We start from the raw sequence: 24,160 nt of genomic DNA, 5'->3' as shown, positions 1-24,160 counted from the left end.
TCTGTACCGGAGCTACCCCAGGGGACGCACCCCCAAAACTCAGCAGCCCCTGAGCTGCTTTACAGCCCCTTCCACACGCCTGGTCCTTCCCTTCTTCCCCCAACAACGAGCTACCCCGCTGAGCTTCCCATGGGAGACACTGCCAGGGAGCTCCGGCTGAGCCCGACCCACGCCCTGGTTGTATCCCAAATATCCCAGTCGTGGGGCCGTCCCGGCTCCGCACCGACCCTCCGCTGAGCGCAGAGGTGCGTGGTTCGCTCGGTGCATCTCCCGCCCCTGTGCCGAGCCAGTGCACCCATCTGCCCCGGTAACCCTGAGCCGGGCGGCACTGGAGGACAAGCTGGGTCCCGGCGAGCACCCGCTTCCCAGGAGCCCACCCACGTCAAGCAGATCTCGTCCCCCTTCTTGAGACCCACGGGCACGGGAAGTCCAAGCAGGAGCTAAGCCCAGCAGAGCAGAGCGGTGCAGCCCAGAAGCCGGCAGCAGGACGCGGTCACCTCTAAGCCGCTTTCTCTCTCCGTTACTCTCACCAGACCAGGCGACGGCTGAGGGCTAAACCACGGGGAGCGAGAGCCCAAAAACTCATCCACCAGCACGGCTGGACCCAAAAATCGGCCAGGGCTGTTGGCAGAGGGGACACAGCACCCAGCAGAGTGCAGTCCGGCATCGTGCTCGCCATGAGAAGGGACTTAACCGGAGCCAAAGTCCACCTGCGCCAGCACCGAAACGGCCACCCTGCCCCAAGCTGCTCTGAGCCAGGGAGAGGGCTGCCTGCAGGCACCGCGCAGCATTCGGGCTGGGCGGCTTCGCTCCCGATGCTCCGCCGCATCCTCAGGGGCCACAGGTAAGCCTTTTGGACGACTTCCATCGGCCAGAGACGAGAGCAAGATTTATACCGACAAAAAGGATGGCAAGGGAAAACCTATGGGAATTCCCCTAGCGCCGCGGCTTGCATCCACATGCTGCGGGGCATCGACCGGCGGCTGCAGCTCCAGAGAGCGTGGCCGTGCTCCGGCTCTGCGCAGCCCCGCAGGCAGCCGGGACCGCCGCTGGGCATCGCTCCCCTCTAAACAGCTGGAGCTCCACCGAAAAAGCGGGCGTGCATCCTTCTGCTGCCCACACCGCATCCCAAACCACCCTCCTCCGGCACGCTGCGGCCGCGCGCTCCCTGCCAGCCCTTTAGGTGCCCGACGGACCCCTTTGCGCTCACCTTTGCCTAAGTACACCATCCCGTACTCCCGGCCCTGCGGGGTCTTGTACTCCACGGTAAAGCAGACCTCCTTCCCGATGAGCTTCTTCCGCAGGAACTCGCGAGCCGGGAACCCCCAGGGCTGGAGGGAAAGAAGTCGACGTGAGCCGATGGGTCAAACGCAGGAGGAGAAGCCCAGAGCCTCCCCGCCCCGGGGGACTCGCGCTCTCCTCCACGTGTGCTGCGTTAGCCCGGGACCGCGCTGGAGGCTGTTTGCAGCCCACGAGCTTGCAGAGGAATCGACCCTGCAGGAGAAACACCCCCTCTCTCCCTCTCCGTCCCCCCCAAAGGCGTCAAGGTTGGTTTTCCAGCCGGCCTCGTGCTCCCCGAGCAGAGCCAGACCCAGCCGGCCGAGCCCAGGGAGGCTCCGGGGACAGAGGGAGCAGGGCTGGAGCTGCGGCGACGCAGGGGGCTCCTCCGGCTCCTGCCCAAGGCTGCGCAGGTGCCCGTGGCAAAGGAGCAGAGCGGGACCGGCGCAGCGGCCGCGCCTGGCCGGGAGAAGCGGGCTCTCGCGTCCCCCCCGGCACCTCCCTGCACCGCGGCACAAACGCGCCGGAGCCCCGGCGAGCTCAGCCCCACTCCACCGCAGCGGGTGGGTGGGGAACACGGTCCGGAGGAGAGAACATGACGTGCTCATAAACAATTAGCAAACCTGACAGGCGTAATTTTTTAAAAGAGTGACATTTAAAGGCTGAAGCAGTGTTTAGAAGACAAACTCCCCAGGGAGAGCAATTAGCCGCCAGCGCTCCGCACCACCCCCGGGGCTGGGAGGATGGGTGGCCGGGGCTGGGCTCCCTCCGACACAAACCCACCGCTCCCAATCACCGCGCCTCGCTGCCGGTACGGGCAGCCCTGCCTGCACCCAGGCTGCCAAAGCAACATCCCCGTTGCCTCCCGGGACAGGCAAAGCCCCGCAGAAGAAGCCTGGAGGCATCACCGGCTTCCCCTGGTCCCGCAGACCTTGCCCGGCCACGCCTGGTCCTCGCTAGCAGACGACGCCTGCCCCGTCCTGGGCACGCGTGCGGCCGTAGCAGGGCGAGGAAGGAGAAATCCGCCCCAAAATCCACACTGGGGGGGGCTGGAGCAGGGAAAGGATCTCTTAAAGGATGATTGAAGGGACTGTTTCATCCTGCAGCGGCAGCAGCCCGCGTGCCCCGAGCCGGGCGAAGAGGGAGCTGCCTGCGCCCCACGCGACAGCGGCAGCAGGTCTGGGAACGGGCAATGCCTCTTGCGACGGCCGAGCCGAGGGTGCTGCGGTCTGCAGGGCCGGGGCAGCAGCCTGGAGGCACCCCGTCCAGCTCCGCCCGCGACCCTCGGGCCAGGGGGACCGCACGGCACTGCTCCCAGGAGGCACCCACCTCATCCGGGGTGTCCTTGGCATCCGGCTGGCCCGCGGCGGCACGGCGGGCGAGGTTCCCGGCACGGATGTTGCTGAGGTTGATCTGGCGCTCGGGGGGCGGCCCGCCTCGGGGCTGCCCGCGGACGATGATGGCGCAGCCCGACAGCACCTGCGGGGAGGCAGAGGGGTTACAGGGGGTCCCCGGCCCCGGCAGCCGCTCGGTGGCAGGCGGCAAAGGAGAGCAGCCAGGAGGCTGGGGAGGCAAGAGGTGACGGAGCTGAGCACGCAGGCGAGGTGACGCTGTGCGGACAGACAGACTTCCAGGGACGGAGCCCGCCCCGGGCAGGGCACGGGAAACGTGGCACCACAGGGCACAACTTCTCACGGGTCCGGCGAAGCGAGGAGGTGCCCCAGGTTTCCTGCTCGGAGATGCAGGATGGAGCCAAGCTCCGCACCCTGCACCTTCCCGGCGGTACCTGTCAAACATCCCATCCCCTCCTTCAGAGCGCAGCACAACCGCACGCGGGGCGATCTCAGCGCGGTGGATAACACGAAGGACTCGGCAGATCGGGATTTTACTCCCAGTGCTGACCCGATGAGCCCAGCCGGGCCATCGCCCCTGCCGCTTTGGCTGCTCCGAGCCAGGAGCACGGCTACGCTGGGCAGTCCCACCCCATCCCACCCACCTCCCAGGGCTCTGGCAGCCCCATCGCTCCCCGCTGCCGCAGGGGGACCCCCGTGTTCGGGAGGGCACCGTGCCCACAGCACCCCAAGGGGCTCCGCGCGGCCGCCGGCACGGCACAGGAGGACACAGGCAGGGAAAAGCTGGCACCAGCACCGCGCCGGGGAAGCCCCCCAGGACAGGGCGTGCAGAGGGGGAAGGCGCCCGCAGCGGCCGGCCCAGGAGGACGCTGTTCTCGGCACGAGGGCTTTAACCACCTGGGCTGCGCAGCACAGCCTCGGCGAGGCTTACAGGAGCGTTGAGTGAGGAGCAGATGCTTTTACCTACCGTGATGTTAAGACTTTTACTGGGGGATCTGACCCCCAGTAAGCAAACGGGCCGCAGGCACCGGCAATGGGCTGGCCGCACCCTGCGCCCATGGCCGGTAACCTCAGCCAAGCGACTGCGTTGAGGTCAGACAAATAAACCCGTATGGGGAAAACGGCTGGGAGAATCCCCAAAAACCACAGAGAGCCAAACTGGACCTCTCCTCCTTGCACCCAGCTCGATTACAGTAACCGGCATCGTCCTGCCCTGCAAAAACCCCAAGCCACCAAGCTGGGCCCCAGGCCAGGCAGAGCAAGCGTGCCGGGGATCACCCTGTTCCCGTTTTAATCGGCACTGGCTCCCCGCACGCAGGAGCGAAGCTGCTGAAGCGCTCGCAAAAAACCTCCGGGTTGGATTTCAGCACGTGCCCTGGCTTGCTGCCCACCCGAAATCCCCCACGGACACTCACAGCGCATCCCAAAGCCAGAGGACTCTGTCACAGCCAGCCCAACCCAGCGCCAGGGACGCCGGCTCGCGCCGAGCTTCACCGAAACAAGCCCCGCCGCACCGACCCAAGGGTCTGGTCGCACCACAGCGTCACGCTCGCTGCCCCACGCCGCCTCTCGTGCGCCCGGGCCCGCGGCAGACGGCCACGCTGCGTGAGCTGCTGGGAATCGAGCTTCAAATTAAGCCTGAGCCGCACACAGAGCGATCCCCCGGCAAGGGCTCAGTGCTCGATACTTAAGGACTTAGAGGTTTCATCGCTGTAATTAACCTTAATCTTTAATTTATAGGGCATGGGGAAACAAGTCAGATGCTGTAACTGTTTTATCCAATTACCAACACAAACCCCGGATCCCAGGAAGGGGACAGGTTCATTCCCAGACTCTGTGGGTGCATGCAGCGCTTCGGGGCGGGCACGCAGCCAGCCCCCGGCCCGTGCCCCTGTCCGCCGAGCGCCCGTGCCGCCTGCCCACCGCTCCCCGGTCGGGGAACCACACGCACCTTTACGGGCAGCGGCTTCTGGCCAGGCTCAGGCAGCGACGGGACCGGGAGGCTGTCCCGGCATCCGGGCTTCACCCTCCCAAAGGCAGCCCCGGCCCCCCCCGCCAGCCCAAGCCGTGCTCTCCCGCCCCGCACAGCAGAAGCCAGCCCAGGCAGCCCATCCGCCCTGCCCCGTGCTCCGGCCAGCGGAAGCCAGGCTTCAACCAGGCTTAAACCGGGCTGCAAAAGCTGTTGCAGGAGTTAGCACGGGCTCAGAGCTGGGCGCGCGATGGACGCGCCGAGGCCGGGGCACGGTGGGTCGGACAGAGCCGGCTCCTGCGGCAGAGGCGTCCCCCGAGCGCGGGAGGGGACGGCACCGGGGTCCCGCCAGCAGGGCTGTGGGCCAGACCGTCACATCCAGAGCCGCAACTGCAGGGCACAAAGGGTTAACAACCGTCGCAGGAACGGGAAGGAAGGTGATGAAAAGCGAAGGCAGGGTCCCAAGGCACTGGCAAGGAGAAGGGCGGCCAGTGACCCGGCTCTCTGTTTACCTGGAGACTCACCAACGCGGGGCCCCAGCTCAGCTCCAAGCCGGATGTCGCCGTGCTGCTGGCCAGGGCCGTGCCACGCTGTGCCGCGCTCCTTCCAGCCCAGCCACCGACGCCGCAGAGAGGAGCCGGACCCCAACGCGCCCGGCTGCCCCGAGCCCAGCCACACCTTCCCCCCGGGACTCCGCGTGCTCCCCCAGCTCCTCAAGCCCCCCAAAAGGAAGGAGCCTGTTCTGCCCCATCCCACCCCGCGGGGCAGAGCCCCAGCCCGGCTCCTGGTGCCTCTTCCAGCCGGGGGGCACCCGGGGGCTGCAGGGCCCGACCCCCATCGCCTCCCTGCTCCCGCTCTTCCCCCCATCCTGCTCACTGCACCAGGACCAGCCCCCTCCCCGCTCCCAAACTTTGCAGCCCCGCCGCCCGCCCGCTGCGATTTCGGGGGAAATTGTGCGTCGGGAAGGTACAAAAAAATCCCCAAAACTTTCAAGTTCAAAAAGTTGCGACGGGAACCGCAGCGGAGCACATGGCCAGCACCACTCCGGCTGGCCTCGGCAGCTCCTGGCCCCGCGGCACCACGAAGCAGAGCAGCGACTGCAGGGAGCTGGGGACCCCCACCTCTCCGGGGAGCCCCCCGGGCAGGGATTTTGGCCCTGGAAAGGGAAGGGGGAGCATGGGGCACGCCCCAGGGGGGACGCCCCGTGCAGCAGCCGGGGCTCCCGGCCAGCACCCACCCCCCAGGCACGGGGCACCGGGGCAGCATGTGGCCCCTGGGAGCCGCTGCCCACCGTGCACGGCTGCTTCTCAGCCAGCAGACATCAACCGTCCTGCCCAAAATTGTGCTGCGGATCTGCATCCCCTCGGACGGAGCCAGGCCGGCACGAGCGGCCGGGCGAGGTCTTTCCTCAGCGTCCCAAAACGTTGGGCACAAAACAGCACGGGGCGGCAGGAACGGTTCCTCACACCACCGGCGAGCTAAAGGACGGGGAAGGCAGCGTCCCCAGACCTCCAGCGTCCCCAAACCTCCAGCAGCACCAGCCCTGTCCCCACCGCTGCCGCAGGCTCCGGGGAGAAGCGACGCCCCGAGCGAAGGTCTCGTTCCGAAGGCAGCGGTGGGGTTCGCAGCCAGTGCCGACGCCTGCCCAAGGGGGTCACCTGCAACCTCGAGGGAAAAAAACCTGTATTTGGGCACGACAAAAACCTGCGTTTGGGCAAGGGGACGACAACGCAGGCGCTGGGCGCTGCAAGGCGCCTTTAGCGGCCAACGGGCTCGAAGACGGGAGCCGGGACCGTGCCGGCGCACGAGCCCAAGTCAACGCAGACACGTGGAGAGCAGGGTCGGATCCCACCAACCCGGCCCCCGCAAGCGGCACGGCCGGCGAGAGGAGCCGCAGCCTGGGGCCAAATCCTCAGCGGGGCAGGGGGGACACGGCGGGTAACGGGGAGGGACAGAGAAGGCACCGGGAGGGAACACGGGGGCCTGGACACGGTGCCAGGGCCCGATCCCAGCGGCAGCTACCGTACCCCGACCTTTGCTCTCCAGGTCTCCGCTACCGGCACACGCGGGGACCCAATCCGGAGGGGCGCGGGGACCCCGTCCCACCGCTCCTTCCCGTGGGGACACTGCCGGCACGGGAGGACGAGGAGGGAGAGGAGCAGGTAGGGCACCCCGAGGGATGTCCCAGCCCGCGGCGTCCCCATGGGATGTCCCCGCCGTGAGCTCCCTGGGTGCTGGGGGGGCTTTGGGGCCGGCAGCAGAGCCGCGCCGCCGCTGGGCAGAGCGGGACCCCCGGCCCCGGGGAGAGCGCTCCCCGGGCCAGCCCCGGCACGGGCAGGGGGGCCCGAAAGCTTCTTCTGCCCCTTCCCAGCAGCCGGGGCCGTGCAGCCCCCGGGGCCGTGCAGCCCCCGGGCCAGCCTTGCCCCCGGCCCCAGGACGGGGCGAGGAGCCCTGGGCACAGCCCCCTCCGGCACCCCCCGCCTGGGGGGAAGCCCGGGGTGCAGCGAGGGGTCCCCGGGCTGCCGGGGAGGGGGCAGCACCTGCTGCGGAGCCGCACCGGGGCTGCGGGGCCGGGCCGCGGGGGCCGGGGCGGCTGGAAGCCGCGGACGGCGCACGGGGCCCCGGGCACGGGGAAGGGGCCCGGGTGCGGCGGAAGGCGCGGGGGAGGCCGGGGCCCGGGGCAGAGCGCGAGGCTGCGGGAGGGGAGGCGGGGAGCGGAGGGGGGGCCCGGGCACCGGAGGGGGCTGCGTGGGGGGCGGAGACCCCCGTTACCGGAGCGGGAGGCAGGGAGCGGCGGGAGGTCCCGGAGGGGGGCTGCGGGAGGCGGGGGGGGAGCCGGGGCCCAGAGGGGGCTGCGGGAGGCGGGGGGGCCCGGAGGGGGCTGCGGCCCCGGGCCGGGCCGGCGGGGGCACGAGGCGGCGGGCGGAGCGGAGGGAGGGAGGGAGGCCGCGGGGAGCGGCGGGCGGGCAGAGCCCTTACCATCTTGACGATGCCGCGCTGGACGGCGAGGGGCGGCGCGGAGCCGCCCTGCCCGGGGGCGGCCGCGGAGGCCATGGCGGGGCGGGGGCGGCGGACGGGGCGAGCGCGGACGGAGCGGACGGGGCCCGGCGCGAGCGCGGAAGGGAGCCGCGGGGCGGGGCGGCGGGGGGCGGGGCCCGGCCGGGGAGGGGGGGGGGGGGGAGGCGGGGCCTCCCCGCCCCGCCGCCCGGCTAACGGCCAACGGGAGGCCGGCCCCGCCGCCCGCTCCGCCCCGCCCCGCCGCGCCCCGGCCAATGGCGGCGCGCGGCGCCGCAGCGCCGGCCCGAGAGGCCGCTGCGGGGGTGACGTCACGGGCGGCCCCGCCCCGCGGCGGGGGGCGGGACTTCCGGGGCACGCGGCGCCAGGGACACGTCGGCAAAGGGCCGCCCGGACTCCCACGTGGCCTCCCGCCGCGCCGCGCCGGGGGCGGGGCCGGGCGGGGACACGCCCCCTCTACGTCACCGCCCCCTCTACGTCACCACCCCCCCGCGTGCGTGCAGCGCCGAGCACCGGTGGCGGGGCCGGGGGAAGGGCGGTCCCCAGCAGAGCCCCACCGGGGAAGGGACCGGGGAACGGGGGTCCCCAGCACAGCCCCACCGCGGGAAGGGACTGGGGAAGGGACCGGGGAACGGGGGTCCCCAGCAGAGCCCCACCGCGGGAAGGGACCGGGGAGGGGACCGGGGAAGGTGGGTCCCCAGCAGAGCCCCACCGGGGGGACCAGGAGAGGGGGGATTCTCCCAGCAGAGCCCCACAGGGGGACCGGGGAAAGGGGGGGTCCCCCAGCAGAGCCCCACCGGGGAAGGGACCGGGGAACGGGGGTCCCCAGCAGAGCCCCACCGGGGGAAGGGTCCGGGGAAGGGGGGTCCCCAGCAGAGCCCCACCGGGGGAAGGGTCCGGGAAAGGGACCGGGGAAGGGGGGTCCCCAGCACAGCCCCACCGGGGAAGGGACCGGGGAAGGGGGGTCCCCAGCAGAGCCCCACCGGGGAAGGGACCGGGGAACGGGGGTCCCCAGCACAGCCCCACCGCGGGAAGGGACTGGGGAAGGGACCGGGGAACGGGGGTCCCCAGCAGAGCCCCACCGCGGGAAGGGACCGGGGAGGGGACCGGGGAAGGTGGGTCCCCAGCAGAGCCCCACCGGGGGGACCAGGAGAGGGGGGATTCTCCCAGCAGAGCCCCACAGGGGGACCGGGGAAAGGGGGGGTCCCCCAGCAGAGCCCCACCGGGGAAGGGACCGGGGAACGGGGGTCCCCAGCAGAGCCCCACCGGGGGAAGGGTCCGGGGAAGGGGGGTCCCCAGCAGAGCCCCACCGGGGGAAGGGTCCGGGAAAGGGACCGGGGAAGGGGGGTCCCCAGCACAGCCCCACCGGGGAAGGGACCGGGGAAGGGGGGTCCCCAGCAGAGCCCCACCGGGGGGACCAGGAGAGGGGGGATTCTCCCAGCAGAGCCCCACAGGGGGACCGGGGAAAGGGGGGGTCCCCCAGCAGAGCCCCACCGGGGGAAACGATCGGGGGAAAGGACCGGGGAAGGGGGGTCCCCAGCACAGCCCCACCGGGGGGACCGGGAGAGGGGGGGTTCTCCCAGCAGAGCCCCACGGGGGGGCCGGGGGAAAGGACCGGGGGAAGAGGGGGTCCCCCAGCACAGCCCCGCGGGGGGGTCAGGGGTGGGGGTACCCCCAGGGCATTGGGGGAAAGGGGATTCCCCTTCCCAGCTCCCTCTTCACTTCCCCCATCAGCCGCCCGGGGGTCCCCCACCCCGACTCCCCCTGCCCCCCCCGGCACTGCCAGCCACATTCAGGGGGTGCAGGGTCACCCCCTCCCCCCGGTGCCCCCCCCCGTGCCGAGGCAGAGCCCCGGGGCTGCTGGGGGCTCCCAGCACCGCTCACGGCCCGGCCATGGGCCCCGGCGGCTCCTGCTGTCTCCCGAGCAGCAGTTTTGGGGTAAAAGGGAGGAGAACGGGGGACCCCACCTGCAGCCCCGCTCAGCCGCTCCTCCAGGGGCGCTTTTGGCCATTTTTGGGGTGCGCGGCGGCAGGGCCAGTCCCTGCTGCCCCGTGGGTTGGCCGTGAGCACGGGCCGCCCGGCAGCCTCGTGGCACCCGTCCTGCACCCCCTCCCCAAGGCCACCCTCCACCCCTCCCTCTCCGCTGCCCCACGGACACCCGCACCCTACCAGGAGGCTGCAGCGCGTCCGCATCCTGCGAGGCGACCGGGGGCACCGGCGCTGCAAGGCACGGCCCGTCAGCCCCGTGGCGTTGGCCAGTGGAGGTCACCCATCGTCACCGTGTCCTGGCAGCGGGGACTTGCGGTCCGGCTGCGGCTCCGGGATGTCCTCCCACCGGGGATGCCAGCACGGTGCGGCCGCCCTTCTCTCGGACAGGGCTGTGGGTACAGACCTCACATCTTCGGGTGACCCCAAAACCCCCCGTCCGGAGCAGAGGGGCCCAGGGAGCGAGCGCAGGGCTGGGACCTGGGGTCGCTCCTGCTCTGCCCCACCACGCCACGTTGCTGCGGGCACGGCACCCAAGCCGGCGGCTCCGGCGAGCGACCATCCAGCTGGAGGTTCATGCACGGACAAGCGCTCTGCCCCGCTTGGGAGGCGATTCGGAGATGCCCCCGGTGCTTACCTGGCCAGAGACGCCGTCCGTGGCCGTTCCCCAGCCGCAGCTCTGCCCCCAGCACGCCCGTCGCGGTGTTCGGTGGCAGCCCCGCGGCGTGCCCCTCACCGCGGTGCCGGGGTGCGTGGGGCACGGTGCTGGCTCCTCGCACCCTGCCGCAGCCGTCGCTCCGCTCGGCGCTCGCCTCTGCCAGCTCGGAAAGTGCCAGCCCGGTACTGAGTCGTGTCATTTGTGGGTGGTAGAAAATGACGATCCTCTTTCTGAGCGGTCACATAGGGAATCCAGGCAATTGCATCTCTCTGCAATCCCCGCTCCGGGGAACGGGAACGGCGCGGCAGCAGCTCCCCTCGTCGGGCTGGCGGGAGCGGCTGCGGCTGTTGCTGCTGCTGTGACGGTGGTCCCGTGTCCCACCGAGCAGCCGGACCTCATTGCACCGGGTGCCGAAGCCCCCGAGCGTGGGAGGGAGCCCACCCGCGCTGCCTGGCCGGGATGTCCGAGCTCCTCTTTGGTAGCGTCTCCCCCCCAGCCCCGGGGAGCAGGCACCCTGCGTACCACCGGGGCCACGTCGGTGCTGCGGGGACGCCCCCCAGCAGAGGTGTGAGCTCAGCCCCCCATCCAGGCTCTGCCTCCGGCTCCGAGCTCCCGGCTTCGGCAGCGCTGCGGCACCCAGCGCTCCTGCCTTGGGAGCAGGGACGTGCCGGGCAGGCGACGCCGGATGGCACGGACACCAGTGCCTGGGTGCCCTGACTGGGCACGGCTGCCACGGGGGGAGAGGCAGCAGGGGCTGCCGGTGCCGGCATCGCCACCCCACAGCCTGACCCCTCACCGGGAAGCGGGTGCACCGAATGCATCGGGGCTCTGCGGGGGCGGCTGGCTCCTGCCTGCGTGTCGGGCCGTCCCGCCGGGGATCGGGGCTGTGCCGCCCTGCTGCATCTCCTACCTGTTCAGGGGACCCCTTGCAACCCTCACGTTAATGATGTTCGTTTAATGCAGGGTTTGGTTCCTACACGCGAAGCCCGGCGGCGGCGCAGCCTTCGGCCTCTCTGCCGGGGCATCCCCGGGGTCCCGCTCCCAGGGATTTCACCCCGACACCACACTGCCCTTGCCGAAGTCTCCCACCCCGGCTGGGCTGGGCTGGGCTGGGCGGGATCCTCCTCCCGGCTCGCTCCCCGCCTGCCGCAGCCCTCCGCTGCTTTTCATTGTCTTGCTCCAGCTCATTTTATGATTATTTATTTCTCTGTTTGTTTTCTCCCCCTTTTCCTTTTTCATGTTTTGCACCGTGATTCGTGAGCACCGGGGTGAGAGCTCACCTGCGAAGGGCAGGAAGTCATTTCCTCTGCCCAAAAGCCAGGTAGAGCTGCTGCGTTACCCTGATTTACGGCATTTCTGGGCCCGCTCCTCGCCGTGCCGCTGTCCCGGCTTGCGGCTGCGTCCCACCGGGCTATGCCGCGGAGGCGAAGGAGCACGGCGTGTGCTCCAGCACGGGCTCCGGCTCTGGTGAAGGCGTCTTCAAGCCCCGAGATTGCCTCTTTTAGCCAGAATATTTTAATAATCATCTTTTTGATCAAAAGAAAAGTTGAAATGTAGGTGGCAATGCTTAGATAAAGTAGGTTTTCTTGGTTGGCTGACTCATCTGGGCTTTTAACTTTCCTGTGTGCTTTCTGGAGGAGAAAAGAAAGGGGTTTTTTTCCCAGCCATCCCCGGTGCTCGGTGAGGAACAGGGTCACCTGCTGCGGCGAGAAAGCCCAGCAAGACACAAAACAGCCTCGGGCGTGTAGAAAGGAGCGACGAAGAGGAGGGGAAAGCTCCTCTCTGTGCCGGGGGATCGCTCTGGGGTAACCGAACCCACCCCGACCTGCCACAGCTCCCAGCTTCGGTCCCACCGTGGGCCGTGAGCTCCCATCCATCACCGCAGGCTCTCTGTACCGCCTGGCTGAGCGGCCACCGCGGTCGGATGAGACCCGGGACCCGCTCTCGCCGGCGCTCAGCCCGGGGGGGAATTTGGGTCCCCTTTGGACCCGCCCTCATCTCTCCTGCCCAGCCATCCCAACGCTGCCGCAGCACCGCGCCGATACCCAGCCCCGCTCCGCGCCCCAGGGCTTCCCGGTGCCGTCACCGCGTCCTTCGCAACGCCGGGGGAGCGCCCGGGCCGTATTTCAACGCAGAGCCCATAAATATTTCGTGTCAAGCCCTGACATTTTAATACAACGCGGAGTTACGCATTTTGCGAGTAATTGGGGTGGAGGCGGCGCGGCTGAGAGGCACCGAGCCCCGAGGCGGTGGCGCCGGCAGAGCAGGTTGGCACCGTGGGTGCCGGAGCAGGGCTGGCCGGCGCGCAGGGGCACGAGGCTGCGAGAAGGGGCCGGTTGTTGCCCCTGGGCTCCTGTGTGCAAACCCCGGCCGAGCCCCCCGGGGAGCCCCGGCGGCGGAGGGGCTGGGCGCGTCGCTGCGACGCCGGGTGCCAGAAGGGACCTGGCTGGGACTGTGTGGCCGCGCAGGGGTGGGCACGGGGCCTGAGCTCCCCGAGGAGCCCGGGGGTTTCCAGCCTCCCGGGCAAGCGCGTTGGCGGTCTGAAATGCATCCCCTGCCCCGCGGGATGAGGCTTGCGGGCACGTCCCCGGCTCTAGTAGGAACCGCGCGGGCAAAGGCTGCTCTGCTGCTGGGTACGCGGGGTCTCCCCCTGCCCCCAGCAGCGCCAGGGGCCCTGTGCTGAGCCCCGGGCCAACGCTGCGGTGCACCAATTCCCCGGCCAACCCAACAACGCAGCCAGCCGCCGGCAGGACCGGACGCGAGGCTTCTCCTCTCCTCCCTCCTCTCCCAGGACCGCTTCTCCAGTCCACCCTCATCTCCTCCTGGAAACGCCCGGTGGCTCGAGGTCCCCCACGGCCCCGCCACCCCCCTGCGAGGTCCCCCACGGCCCCGCCGTCCTGGGGGAGCTGCACTTCGCCCTCCTGCCCCGCTGCCCCTGCCCCGTCCCGGGGCACCCTGGCATTTTGCACAGGACCGCGCTGCTGCCACCACCCTCGTTGGCCGGGGAGCACCCACCACGGCGGGCAACGCTCGGCCCCTCCTGGCCGCGTCCCCTGGGACCGGCGCGGAGGTGGCTCTCAGCCCGGCGGCCACGGTTGCCCTACGGGAGCTTATGGCAGGGTGAGGAGGGGGAAAACCAGTAACTGGGTGTCGGAGCACCTTAACGACCCGGTTTCCTCTTGACAGGGGTGGCAAGTAATTCTCAAGCGCAAGCCTGTTATCCTGAGCATCGATACCCCGTGCGCAGCCTCGCGACGGCACTAACGACCTCCCGGTGCTTCGTTCATTTGAACAGGCGGCAGACGGGCTGCGCGGGATGGGGGCTCTGCCCCTCCTGCTGCCTCTCTGACGGTGGGACCCGGGAATGAAGCGGCTTGCTGACTGCCGGACAAAATCCCGGGCACAAGCAACGGCCATTCAGTAGCGAGTGAACATCTCGCTGCCGGAAATCTCATGTAATAATTGCATTCCCTCTTCCGCTCCCTCTGCGTCCCTGTTCCCGTGCAGTGCACTATGAATGACTGCGAGCTCTGCTTGCAGAGAGCTGCTCCCAGCTCCGTCCTCCCAGCTCCTCGTCCCTTGTCCCTGCGGGGTCCCGTTTACTTTCCCGTGTCCCTTCCCGGCCGCACGCTCCGAGACCCCAAACCCCAGCACGTTCCCGTTTCCTCGCTGCGAGCCCCGGTACCTGACGCCAGCGCGGACCTCCCAGTGCGGGGACAAAGGGGCCGTCGCTCCCCGCTCTGGCTCGTTAGCGCTGACGAGCATCACCCACGCTCCCAGGCAGGGAAGCTGCTCATCACCCCCTCCCTGGACCAAGGCTGTCTCCAGCCTGCCGCCAGCTCCCACAGGAGGAAAAGCCTTCCGGACATCTCTGGTGGGATCAAGGATGGGACTCTGGGAGGGGAACTGGTCCCCAAGCCTCTGTTCAGCCCCGAGCCCGCTGGCAGCGGCTCAGACCTGCCACACAGAGCTGCTCTGCCCCGAGCCGCAGCCGTGCCGGGCAGGGTTGTCTGTCCCCATTCCTCCCACCGGCACAGCACGGGAAACACAGGGAGAGGAGGGCCCCGAAAGCACATCCTCAAGGCCCCACCGTCACCCACTTTGCTCTTGGGCGGCCTCTCCCCAGGGAGCTCCCCAGGTCCCAGGACAGGGCAGGACCCTGGCCCCGGCCCCGCGCTCCAGCTGCTGAGCATCCTCTGGTTAAACTCCCCGAACCGGGCTGGCAGGGGCACAGAGGAATCTCCTTCCCGGGTAGGGAGAGCTCGGCGATGCCCAGCTGCCTGCAGTTATGCTTGATTGCAGCTATGGGTTAACGAAGGCTCGTCAGAGCTCAGGTCTGCCCGGAGAGCTCGGGCTTTGGGGTGACCCTTGGGGCTCTGCTTTCCCGGCCGTCCCCTGGCCCGTGGCGGTCACCGAGAGCCCTGGTCCCAGGTGCACCCCCTTGTCCTCCTCCCCTTTGCCGCACGGGCCAGCAATGTCACCTGGAAATGCCACCGCTCAGAAAATGCAACGCCGGTGGCTGTGGCCGGTGCCCTGGGTCCCGCTGTGCCGCTCTGCTGCGGGCTGGCTCCCCACAAACAGCGTTTGCCGTTAGTCAGAAGCCAGCCTCTCATCTGCCTAACGTGTGCTCGCTTAATTTCACGTAACGAGAGGGTTTTAATCAAACCGTCGTGCCGTACTAAGTCAACTGTCTTGCAGAACTCCAATTACCCTCTATCAACGTGGGTGTCTTTATCAGCCAGACCTGAAATCTACTTAAAAAAGGAGATGGAGATGAAGACGAAGACAACAGATCTGCTGGGCTGGACCCCCGTCCCGTGCAAACACCCCGACACCCCAGCAGCCATGGGGGACACCACCTCCATAAAGCCATGGTGGACACCATTGGTGGACACCAAACCAGCACCCCAGCACCTTGCCGGGGACATGCCCTTCCTTTGGGACATCCGAAATATTGCGCTCGCCTCCGCAGCCCCCAGTGTCCCCAACATGCCGGTGGTGGCAGCAGGGACTGGGTGCCGGTGGGTGCTCCCCTGGGGCAGGAGAGCCAGGCGCCAGCTCGCCGCGGGCAGCGGAGCCGTCCTGCGTACCAGCGAGCTGGGCTCTGCCCCGTGCCACCTCTGAGAGGGGATCCCTCGGGACATGGCAGCCCTGAGCCTCTGACAGCCCCGGGAGGCTGGAGGGGGCTGCTGGAGAGACGGCGGCTTTGGGGAGAGGTCCACAGCCCGGTGAGCCCCCAGGGTCTCCGGTGGGGCCACGGGCAGCCGAGAGCTCACCGGCGGCTCCTCCGCAGCCTGGGCAGGTCTCCTGCCTGCAAAGCCGCTCGGCGTTGCCCCGTGTCCAGCAGCGTGCCAGCACAGACCTGGAGCTGCTCTTCCACCTCAGGGCCCTGGGGAGAAGTGGGGAGCTGTGGGGAGACCCGAGCTCTGCTCCGGGGTGCAGCAGCTTGCAGGGATGGGGCATGACAGCCAGAAAGCAGAAATTACCCCTCCTCTGCCCTTTAGGAAGGACCCGCAGGGGAGACGAGGAGGGGGTGTCACCCTCTATGCCAATGCCCAGCTGGAGTGCATGGAGCTCTGCCTGGGGATGGGTGAGGAGCCGAGAGCTGATGGGTCAGGATTAAAGGGAGGGCAGGGACAGGTGACATTACAGGGGGGGTCTGCTACAGGCCACCCGAGCAGGAAGACGGAGCGGATGAGGCTTTCTATAGACAGACAGGAGCAGCCCCATGTTCACAAGCCCTGGTCCTCATGGAGGACTTCAGCCACCCCGATGTCTGTTGGAGGGACAACACAGCAGGGCATGAGCAATCCGGGAGGTTCCTGAAATGCGTTGATGGTAACTGTCTTCTCCAAGAGCCAACGAGGAGAGGTGCTATGCTGGACCTCATTCTCACCAACAGGGAGGGGACTGGTGGGGAACGTGAATCACAGAATCACAGAATCATATAGGTTGGAAAAGACCTTTAAGATCATCGAGTCCAACCATAAACCTAACACTGCCCAGCCCACCACTACACCATGTCCCTAAGCACCTCATCCAAATGTCCTTTAAATACCTCCAGGGATGGCGACTCAACCACTTCCCTGGGCAGCCTGTTCCAATGCTTGATAACCCTCTCGGTGAAGAAAAATTTCCTAATATCCAGTCTAAACCTCCCCTGGCGCAACTTGAGGCCATTTCCTCTCGTCCTATCACTTGTTACCTGGGAGAAGAGACCGACCCCACCTCTCTACAGCCTCCTTCCAGGCAGTTGTAGAGAGCGATGAGGTCTCCCCTCAGCCTCCTCTTCTCCAGGCTGAACAACCCCAGGTCCCTCAGCCGCTCCCCATCAGCCTTGTGCTCCAGACCCTTCCCCAGCTTCGTTGCCCTTCTCTGGACACGCTCCAGCCCCTCAATGTCTCTCTTGTAGTGGGGGGCCCAAAACTGAACACAGGATTCGAGGTGCGGCCTCACCAGTGCCGAGTACAGGGGCACGATCACTTCCCTAGTCCTGCTGGCCACAGTATTTTTGATACAAGCCAGGATGCCATTGGCCTTCTTGGCCGCCTGGGCACACTGCTGGCTCATATTCAGCCGGCTGTCAACCAACACCCCCAGGTCCTTCTCTGCCTGGCAGCTTTCCAGCCACTCTTCCCCAAGCCTGTAGCGTTGCGTGGGGTTGCTGTGGCCCAAGTGCAGGACCTTGCACTTGGCCTTGTTAAACCTCATACAATTCACCCCAGCCCATCGATCCAGCCTGTCCAGGTCCCTCTGCAGAGCCTGCCTACCCTCCAGCAGATCAACACTCCCACACAACTTGGTGTCGTCTGCAAACTTACTGAGAGTGCACTCGATCCCTTCGTCCAGATCATTGATAAAGATGTTAAACAGAACTGGCCCCAACACCGAGCCCTGGGGAACACCGCTTGTGACCGGCACCAACCGGAGTAAACTCCATTCCCCACCACTCTCTGGGCCCGGCCGTCCAGCCAGTTCTTTACCCAGCGAAGAGTACACCCGTCCAAGCCATGAGCAGCCAGTTTCTCCAGGAGAATGCTGTGGGAGACCGTGTCAAAGGCTTTACTGAAGTCTAGATAGACAACATCCACAGCCTTTCCCTCATCCATTAGGCGGGTCACCTTGTCGTAGAAGGAGATCAGGTTGGTCAAGCAGGACCTGCCTTTCCTGAACCCATGCTGGCTGGGCTTGATCCCTTGGTTATTCTCTACGTGCCGTGTGATAGCACTCAGGATGATCTGCTCCATCAGGTTCCCCGGCACCGAGGTCAGGCTGACAGGCCTGTAGTTCCCCGGGTCCTCCTTCCGGCCCTTCTTGAAGATGGGCGTCACATTCGCTAATCTCCAGTCAACTGGGACCTCCCCAGTTAGCCAGGACTGCTGGTAAATGATGGAAAGGGGCTTAGTGAGCTCTTCTGCCAGCTCCTTCAACACTCTCGGGTGGATCTCATCAGGCCCCATAGACTTGTGAGTGTCTAAGTGGTGCAGCAGGTCACTCACCATTTCCCCCTGGATTATGGGGGCTCCATTCTGGTCCCTGTCCCTATCTTCCAACTCCAGGGGCTGGGTACCCAGAGAACAGTCGGCCCTGCTAATAAAGACTGAGGCAAAGAAGGCATTAAGTACCTCAGCCTTTTCCTCATCCTTGGTCACTGTGTTTCCTCCCCCATCTACTAGGGGCTGGAGATTCTCCTTAGCTCTCCTTTTGCTGCTAATGTATTTGAAGAAGTGTTTTTTGTTGTCTTTTATAGCAGCAGCCAGATTGAGCTCTAGCTCAGCTTTGGCCCTTCTAGTTTTCTCCCTGCACAGCCTCGCTACACCTTTGTAGTCCTCCTGAGTTGCCCGCCCCTTCTTCCAGAGGTCCTAGACTCTCCTCTTTCTCCTCAGTTCGAGCCAGAGCTCTCTAGTCAGCCAGGCCGGTCTTCTTCCCCGCCGGCTCGTCTTTCGGCACCTGGGGACAGCCCGCTCTTGTGCCTTTAGGACTTCCTCCTTAAAGAATGTCCAGCCTTCCTGGACTCCTTTGCCTTTAGGGCTGCCTCCCAGGGGACTCTCTCGACCAGTCTCCTAAACAGGCCGAAGTCCGCCCTCCGGAAGTCTAAGGTGGCAGTTTTGCTGACCCCCCTCGCCGCTTCTCCACGTATCAAAAACTCTATCATTTTGTGATCACTCTGCCCAAGACGGCCTCCAACCATCGCATGGCTCACAAGTCCTTCTCTGTTGGTGAACAAGAGGTCCAGTGGGGCACCTTCCCTCGTTGGCTCCCTCACCAGCTGCGTCAGGAAGTTATCTGCCACACGGTCCAGGAACCTCCTGGACTGGTTCCTCTCTGCTGTGTTGTATTTCCAGCAGACAGCCGGCAGGTTGAAGTCCCCCACAAGAACAAGGGCTAGCGATCGTGAGGCTTCTCCCAGCTGCTTATAGAATAGTTCATCTGTCTCCTCATCCTGGTTGGGGGGTCTGTAACAGACTCCCACCACAATATCTGCCTTGTTGGCCTTCCCCCTGATTCTCACCCATAGACACTCCACCCTATCATCACCATCATCGAGCTCTAAACTATCCAGACCCTCCCTGACGTATAGGGCTACCCCACCACCTCTCCTGCCTCGCCTATCCCTCCTGAAGAGTTTATAGCCATCCATCGCCGCACTCCAGTTGTGAAGCTCAAGGGCAGCCTTGGCTGCAGTGACCGTGAAATGGTGGAGGTCAAGATCCTTCGGGCACCGAGGAGAGCACACAGCAAGCTCACTGCCCTGGACCTCAGGAGAGCAGACTTTGGCCTCTTCTGGGATCTGCTTGGTAGAGTACCATGGGATAAAGCCCTGGCGGGAAGACGGGCCGAAGAAAGCTGGTTACTATTCCAGGATCAGCTCCTCCAAGCTCAGGAGCGATGCATCCCAACAAAGAGGAAGTCAGGTGAAAACACCAGGAGACCTGCATGGATGAGCAAGGAGCTCCTGGACAAACTCAGACACAAAAAGGAAGCCTACAGAGGGTGGAAGCAAGGACAGGGAGCCTGGGAGGAACACAGAGAAACTGGCCGAGCAGCCAGGGATCAGGTTAGGAAAGCTAAAGCCCTGAGAGAATTAAATCTGACCAGGGACGTCAAGGGCAACAGAGAAGCTTCTGTAGGTACATCGGTGATAAAAGGAAGACTAGGGAAAATGTGGGCCCTCTCCAGAAGGAAACAGGAGACCTGCTTAGCCGGGATATGGAGAAGGCTGAGGTACTCAACAACTTTTTTGCCTCAGTCTTCACCGGCAAGTGCTCAAGCCACACCGCCCAAGTCGCAGAAGGCAAAGGCAGGGACTGGGAGAATGAAGAACGGCCCACTGTAGGAGAAGATCAGGTTCGAGACCATCTAAGGAACCTGAAGGTGCACCAAGTCCATGGGACCTGATGAGATGCATCCGCGGGTCCTGAGGGAACTGGCGGATGAAGCTGCTAAGCCTCTATCCATCATATTTGAGAAGTCGTGGCAGTGCAGTGAAGTTCCCACTGACTGGAAAAGGGGAAACAACCCCCATTTTTAAAAAGGGAAAAAAGGAAGACCTGGGGAACTACAGGCCAGTCCGTCTCACCTCTGTGCCTGGCAAGACCATGGAGCAGATCCTCCTCGAAACTGTGCTAAGGCACATGGAAAATAAGGAGGTGATTGGTGACAGCCAGCATGGCTTCACTAATGGCAAATTGTGCCTGAAAAATTTGGTGGCCTTCTACGATGGGGTTACAGCGTTGGTGGATAACGGAAGAGTAACTGACATCATCTACCTGGACTTGTGCAAAGCATTTGACAGCATCCCGCACGACATCCTTGTCTCTAAATTGGCGAGACATGGATTTGACGGATGGACCACTCGGTGGATGAGGAATTGGCTGGATGGTCGCATTCAAAGAGTTGCGGCCAACAGCTTGATGTCCAAGTGGAGCCCGGTGACGAGTGGCGTTCCTCAGGGGTCGGGGTCTTGGGACCGGCGCTGTTTAACATCTTTGTCGGCGACACGGACAGTGGGATTGAGCGCACCCTCAGCAACTTTGCCGATGACACCAACCTGTGTGGTGCAGTCAACGTGCTGGAGGGAAGGGATGCCATCCAGAGGGACCTGGACAGGCTTGAGAGGTGGGCCCATGAGAACCTCATGAAGTTCAACAAGGCCAAGTGCAAGGTCCTGTACAGGGGTTGGGGCAATCCCAAGCACAAATACAGGCTGGGCGGAGAATGGATTGAGAGCAGCCCTGAGGAGAAGGACTTGGGGGTATTGGTGGATGAGAAGCTCAACATGGCCCGGTAATGTGCGCTCACAGCCCACAAAGCCAACGTATGCTGGGCTGCATCCAAAGCAGCGTGACCAGCAGGTTGAGGGAGGGGATTCTGCCCCTCTACTCTGCTCTGGTGAGACCACCCTGCAGTACTGCGTCCAGCTCTGGGGCCCCCAACATAAGAAGGACATGGAGCTGTTGGAGCGAGTCCAGAGGAGGGCCACCAAGATGATCCGAGGGCTGGAGCACCTCCCCTGTGAGGACAGGCTGAGAGAGCTGGGTTGTTCAGCCTGGAGAAGAGAAGGCTCTGGGCAGACCTTCTAGCAGCCTCCAGTACTTCAAGGGGGCCTACAGGAAAGATGGGGAGGGACTTTTTACAAGGGCAGGCAGTGACAGGACAAGGGGTAATGGCTTTAAACGGAAAGAGGGGAGATTTAGGTTAGATATTAGGAAGGAATTCTTCGCTATGAGGCACTGGCACAGGCTGCCCGGAGAAGCTGTGGATGCCCTTCCCTTCCCTTCCCTTCCCTTCCCCTTCCCTCCCTTCCCTTCCTTCCCTTCCTTCCCTTCCCTTCCCTTCCCTTCCCTTCCCTTCCCTTCCCTTCCCTTCCCTTCCCTTCCTTCCCTTCCCTTCCCTCCCTTCCCTTCCCCTCCCTCCCCTCCCCTCCCCTCCCTCCCTTCCCCTTCCCTTCCCTTCCCTTCCCTTCCTTCCCTTCCCTTCCCTTCCCTTCCCTTCCCTTCCCTTCCCTTCCCTTCCCTTCCCTTCCCCTTCCTTCCTTCCTTCCCTTCCCTTCCTTCCCTTCCCTTCCCTTCCCTTCCTTCCCTTCCTTCCTTCCCTTCCCTTCCCTTCCCTTCCCTTCCCTTCCTTCCTTCCCTTCCCTTCCCTTCCCTTCCCTTCCCTTCCCTCCCTTCCCTTCCCTTCCCTTCCCTTCCTTCCCTTCCCTTCCCTTCCCTTCCCTTCCCTTCCCTTCCTTCCCTTCCCTTCCCTTCCCTTCCCTTCCCTTCCCTTCCCTTCCCTTCCCTCCCTTCCCTCCCCTTCCCTTCCTTCCCCTCCCTTCCCTTCCCCTCCCTTCCCTTCCCTTCCCTTCCCTTCCCTTCCCTTCCTTCCCTTCCTTCCCTTCCCCTTCCCTTCCCTTCCTTCCCTTCCCTTCCCTTCCCTTCCCTTCCTTCCCTTCCCCTTCCCCTTCCCTTCCCTTCCCTTCCCTTCCCTTCCCTTCCTTCCCTTCCCTTCCCTTCCCTTCCTTCCCTTCCCTTCCCTTCCCTTCCCTTCCCTTCCCTTCCCCTCCCTTCCCCTCCCTTCCCTTCCCTTCCCCTCCTTCCCTTCCCTTCCCTTCCCTTCCCTTCCTTCCCTTTTCCCTTCCCCTTCCCTTCCCTTCCCTTCCCTTCCCTTCCCTTCCCTTCCCTTCCCTTCCCTTCCCTTCCCTTCCCTTCCCTTCCCTTCCCCTTCCCTTCCCTTCCCCTTCCCTTCCCTTCCCTTCCCTTCCCCTTCCCTTCCCTTCCCCTTCCCTTCCCTTCCCTTCCCTTCCCCTTCCCTTCCCCTTCCCTTCCCCTTCCCTTCCCTCTCCCTCTCCCTCTCCCTCTCCCTCTCCCTCTCCCTCTGCACTAAGCAGCACCTCGGGCACAGCTCACCCTAAATACCTGCAGTATTTGCCTGCAAGGGACAGGGTGCTCCCTGGGCACAGAGAGTGCCTTGCCACGCTCATGCCGCGCTCATGCCGCGCTCATGCCACGCTGATGCCACGCTCATGCCGCGCTCATGCCACGCTCATGCCATGCTCATGCCGCGCTCATGCCACGCTGATGCCACGCTCATGCCGCGCTCATGCCACGCTCATGCCATGCTCATGCCGCGCTCATGCCGCGCTCATGCCATGCTTGCGCATGGTGTGAAGCAGCAGCAAATTCCCCCTCTGCCCCCCAACACGTCTCAGCCCTGCCCGCCGATGCCGGCCAGCCCCCGCGCGCCCTCGCTGCTGCACCCAGTCCTGTCCTGCACCCACCCCACGTCCCTCCTCCCTGCAGCGAGGCCCAAAGCGAAGGCGGGGAAGGGGGTGCCGTGCTCCCAGCCGGGGCTGGCCTGGCTGCTGCAGCTCTGCCCTGGGGCTCCTGGCTCCCAGCGAGAGAGCGCTCCTGGCAGCTGGGCTGCTCAGGAGCTGGTGAGAGGGGACACTGGTGTCCACCAGCCACCACGGTATGTGAGAGCACGTACGGGCAGGAGGCGATCAGCCAGCAAGGTCCCCAGGCCACTGGGCCAGCGCCACTATGTGCCAGCTGCTGAAAACCCGGGCAGCCCAACATCCTTGTCCTGCCCCTGCGATGCTCGGCATCCCCATCCCGCCCCTGCGATGCTCGGCATCCCCATCCTGCCCCTGGGATGCTCGGCATCCCCATCCTGCCCCTGCGATGCACAGCATCCCTGTCCTGTCCCAGAACAGCACCCAGTCCCTCTCCTGGGGTGCACAGCACCCCCAGCCTTCCCCAGGACACCCCAGTATCCCCCCCTTTCCCCAGGTAGCACTCCGTCCTCCCGCCCCTCCCCGGGCATTCCCATTTACGCTCCCTGTGGTGTGAAGGTGCTGCCCGAATGCTGCTGGCGCTGGCTGCGGCCAGGGCACTGCCCGAGTCCCGCTGCCAGGGGCAGAGCCCCAGCCGGAGGCCCGGTCACGGCAGCGCACGTCTGGGGGAGCAGAAGCCCGGCTCAGCGGCTCATGGCTCCTGCCGCCGGTGGGGCTGCCAGGGCCTCTTCCACTTGCTCCACACCAGGGATGGTCCTTCGGGCAGGTGAGGGCGGGCAGGGGGGGAGCTGCCGTAAATCCCTCGCCCGTGCCGGCAGAGATGCATCCGCTGGGCACCCACAAGCAGCACCCTTAAACCCTCTCCCTCCCCGGGCGCTCCCCCCCTGCCACGTAGGGGCAAATTCGTGAAGTCAGATCCAAAGCAAAGCCGAGGTCCTGGGATCAGCGTCGGGGGCCAGGCTGAAGCGAGCCGTGTTCTGCTTTGAAATGAAGCACCGGCTTGGAGAAACAGTAACTACCGCGACGATGAACAGCAGAGCCCGTGACACAGCCAAACTCACCAGGAGGAACAGCTCTTCAGCCCGCCAGCCACGGCTAACCCGGAGGCACGAAGATGCAAAAGCCACCCCAGGCTTTCCGGAGTGGGTCCTTGAGGCCCGGGGCAGCTCTGGGCGTTCGTGCGGCTCTTCCTGAGCTCTGGTCACAGCATGGGGAGCCCGCGGGGCCCCGGAGCAGGGGACGTGCAGAGCCTGACCCAGGGCCCCATGCACCCTCAGGAGGTGCCTGCCCGGGCCCAGGGAAAGGCGGGAGGGGAGCGACCGGCACCCGCCCCAGCTCCTGCCCGACGCCATCCCGCCACGTCCCGGCCCTGCCCCAGAGCACCCCGCTGTGCTGCACAGCGGCGCTGGCTGCGCTTCCCCCCGCGACAGAAATGGCTGCAAAAAGCTCTTCCCTGAGGTGTGGAGGAAGGCGGATGGGAGGAGATGTGCAAGCGAGCAGGAAATGCAGATGACGTGGTGGGACCTGGAGCACCTCGCCACCTCTCCACTTCTCCATCTCTCCATCTCTCCACCTCCCCATCTCTCCATCTCTCCCCCTCTCTGTCTTTCCACCTCTCCATGCCTCCG

The 24,160-nt window shown here is 65.7% G+C and overlaps 1 protein-coding gene across 2 annotated transcripts in view; it reads right to left on the bottom strand.

Moving 5' to 3' along the window:
• SND1 (staphylococcal nuclease and tudor domain containing 1) overlaps window positions 1-7,741 on the bottom strand; it is a 141,397-nt gene extending 133,656 nt beyond the window's left edge. For both annotated transcript variants that reach the window (XM_075509173.1, XM_075509238.1), the window contains exons 1-3: window positions 7,579-7,741; window positions 2,608-2,757; window positions 1,211-1,331 (exon numbers count right to left, since the gene is read on the bottom strand). In XM_075509173.1, coding sequence (XP_075365288.1) covers window positions 1,211-1,331; window positions 2,608-2,757; window positions 7,579-7,653 — 346 coding nt within the window. In that variant the 5' untranslated portion in view covers window positions 7,654-7,741. The remainder of the gene's footprint in view (window positions 1-1,210; window positions 1,332-2,607; window positions 2,758-7,578) is intronic.
• Between the last annotated feature and the right edge of the window lie 16,419 nt (window positions 7,742-24,160).

Source organism: Mycteria americana, chromosome 1 (assembly GCF_035582795.1).
Source record: "Mycteria americana isolate JAX WOST 10 ecotype Jacksonville Zoo and Gardens chromosome 1, USCA_MyAme_1.0, whole genome shotgun sequence".
In the NCBI taxonomy this organism is placed as follows: Eukaryota; Metazoa; Chordata; class Aves; order Ciconiiformes; family Ciconiidae; genus Mycteria; species Mycteria americana.
The sequence above is the reverse complement of the archived record's forward strand: the minus strand, read 5'-3'. Positions and strand labels throughout refer to the sequence as shown.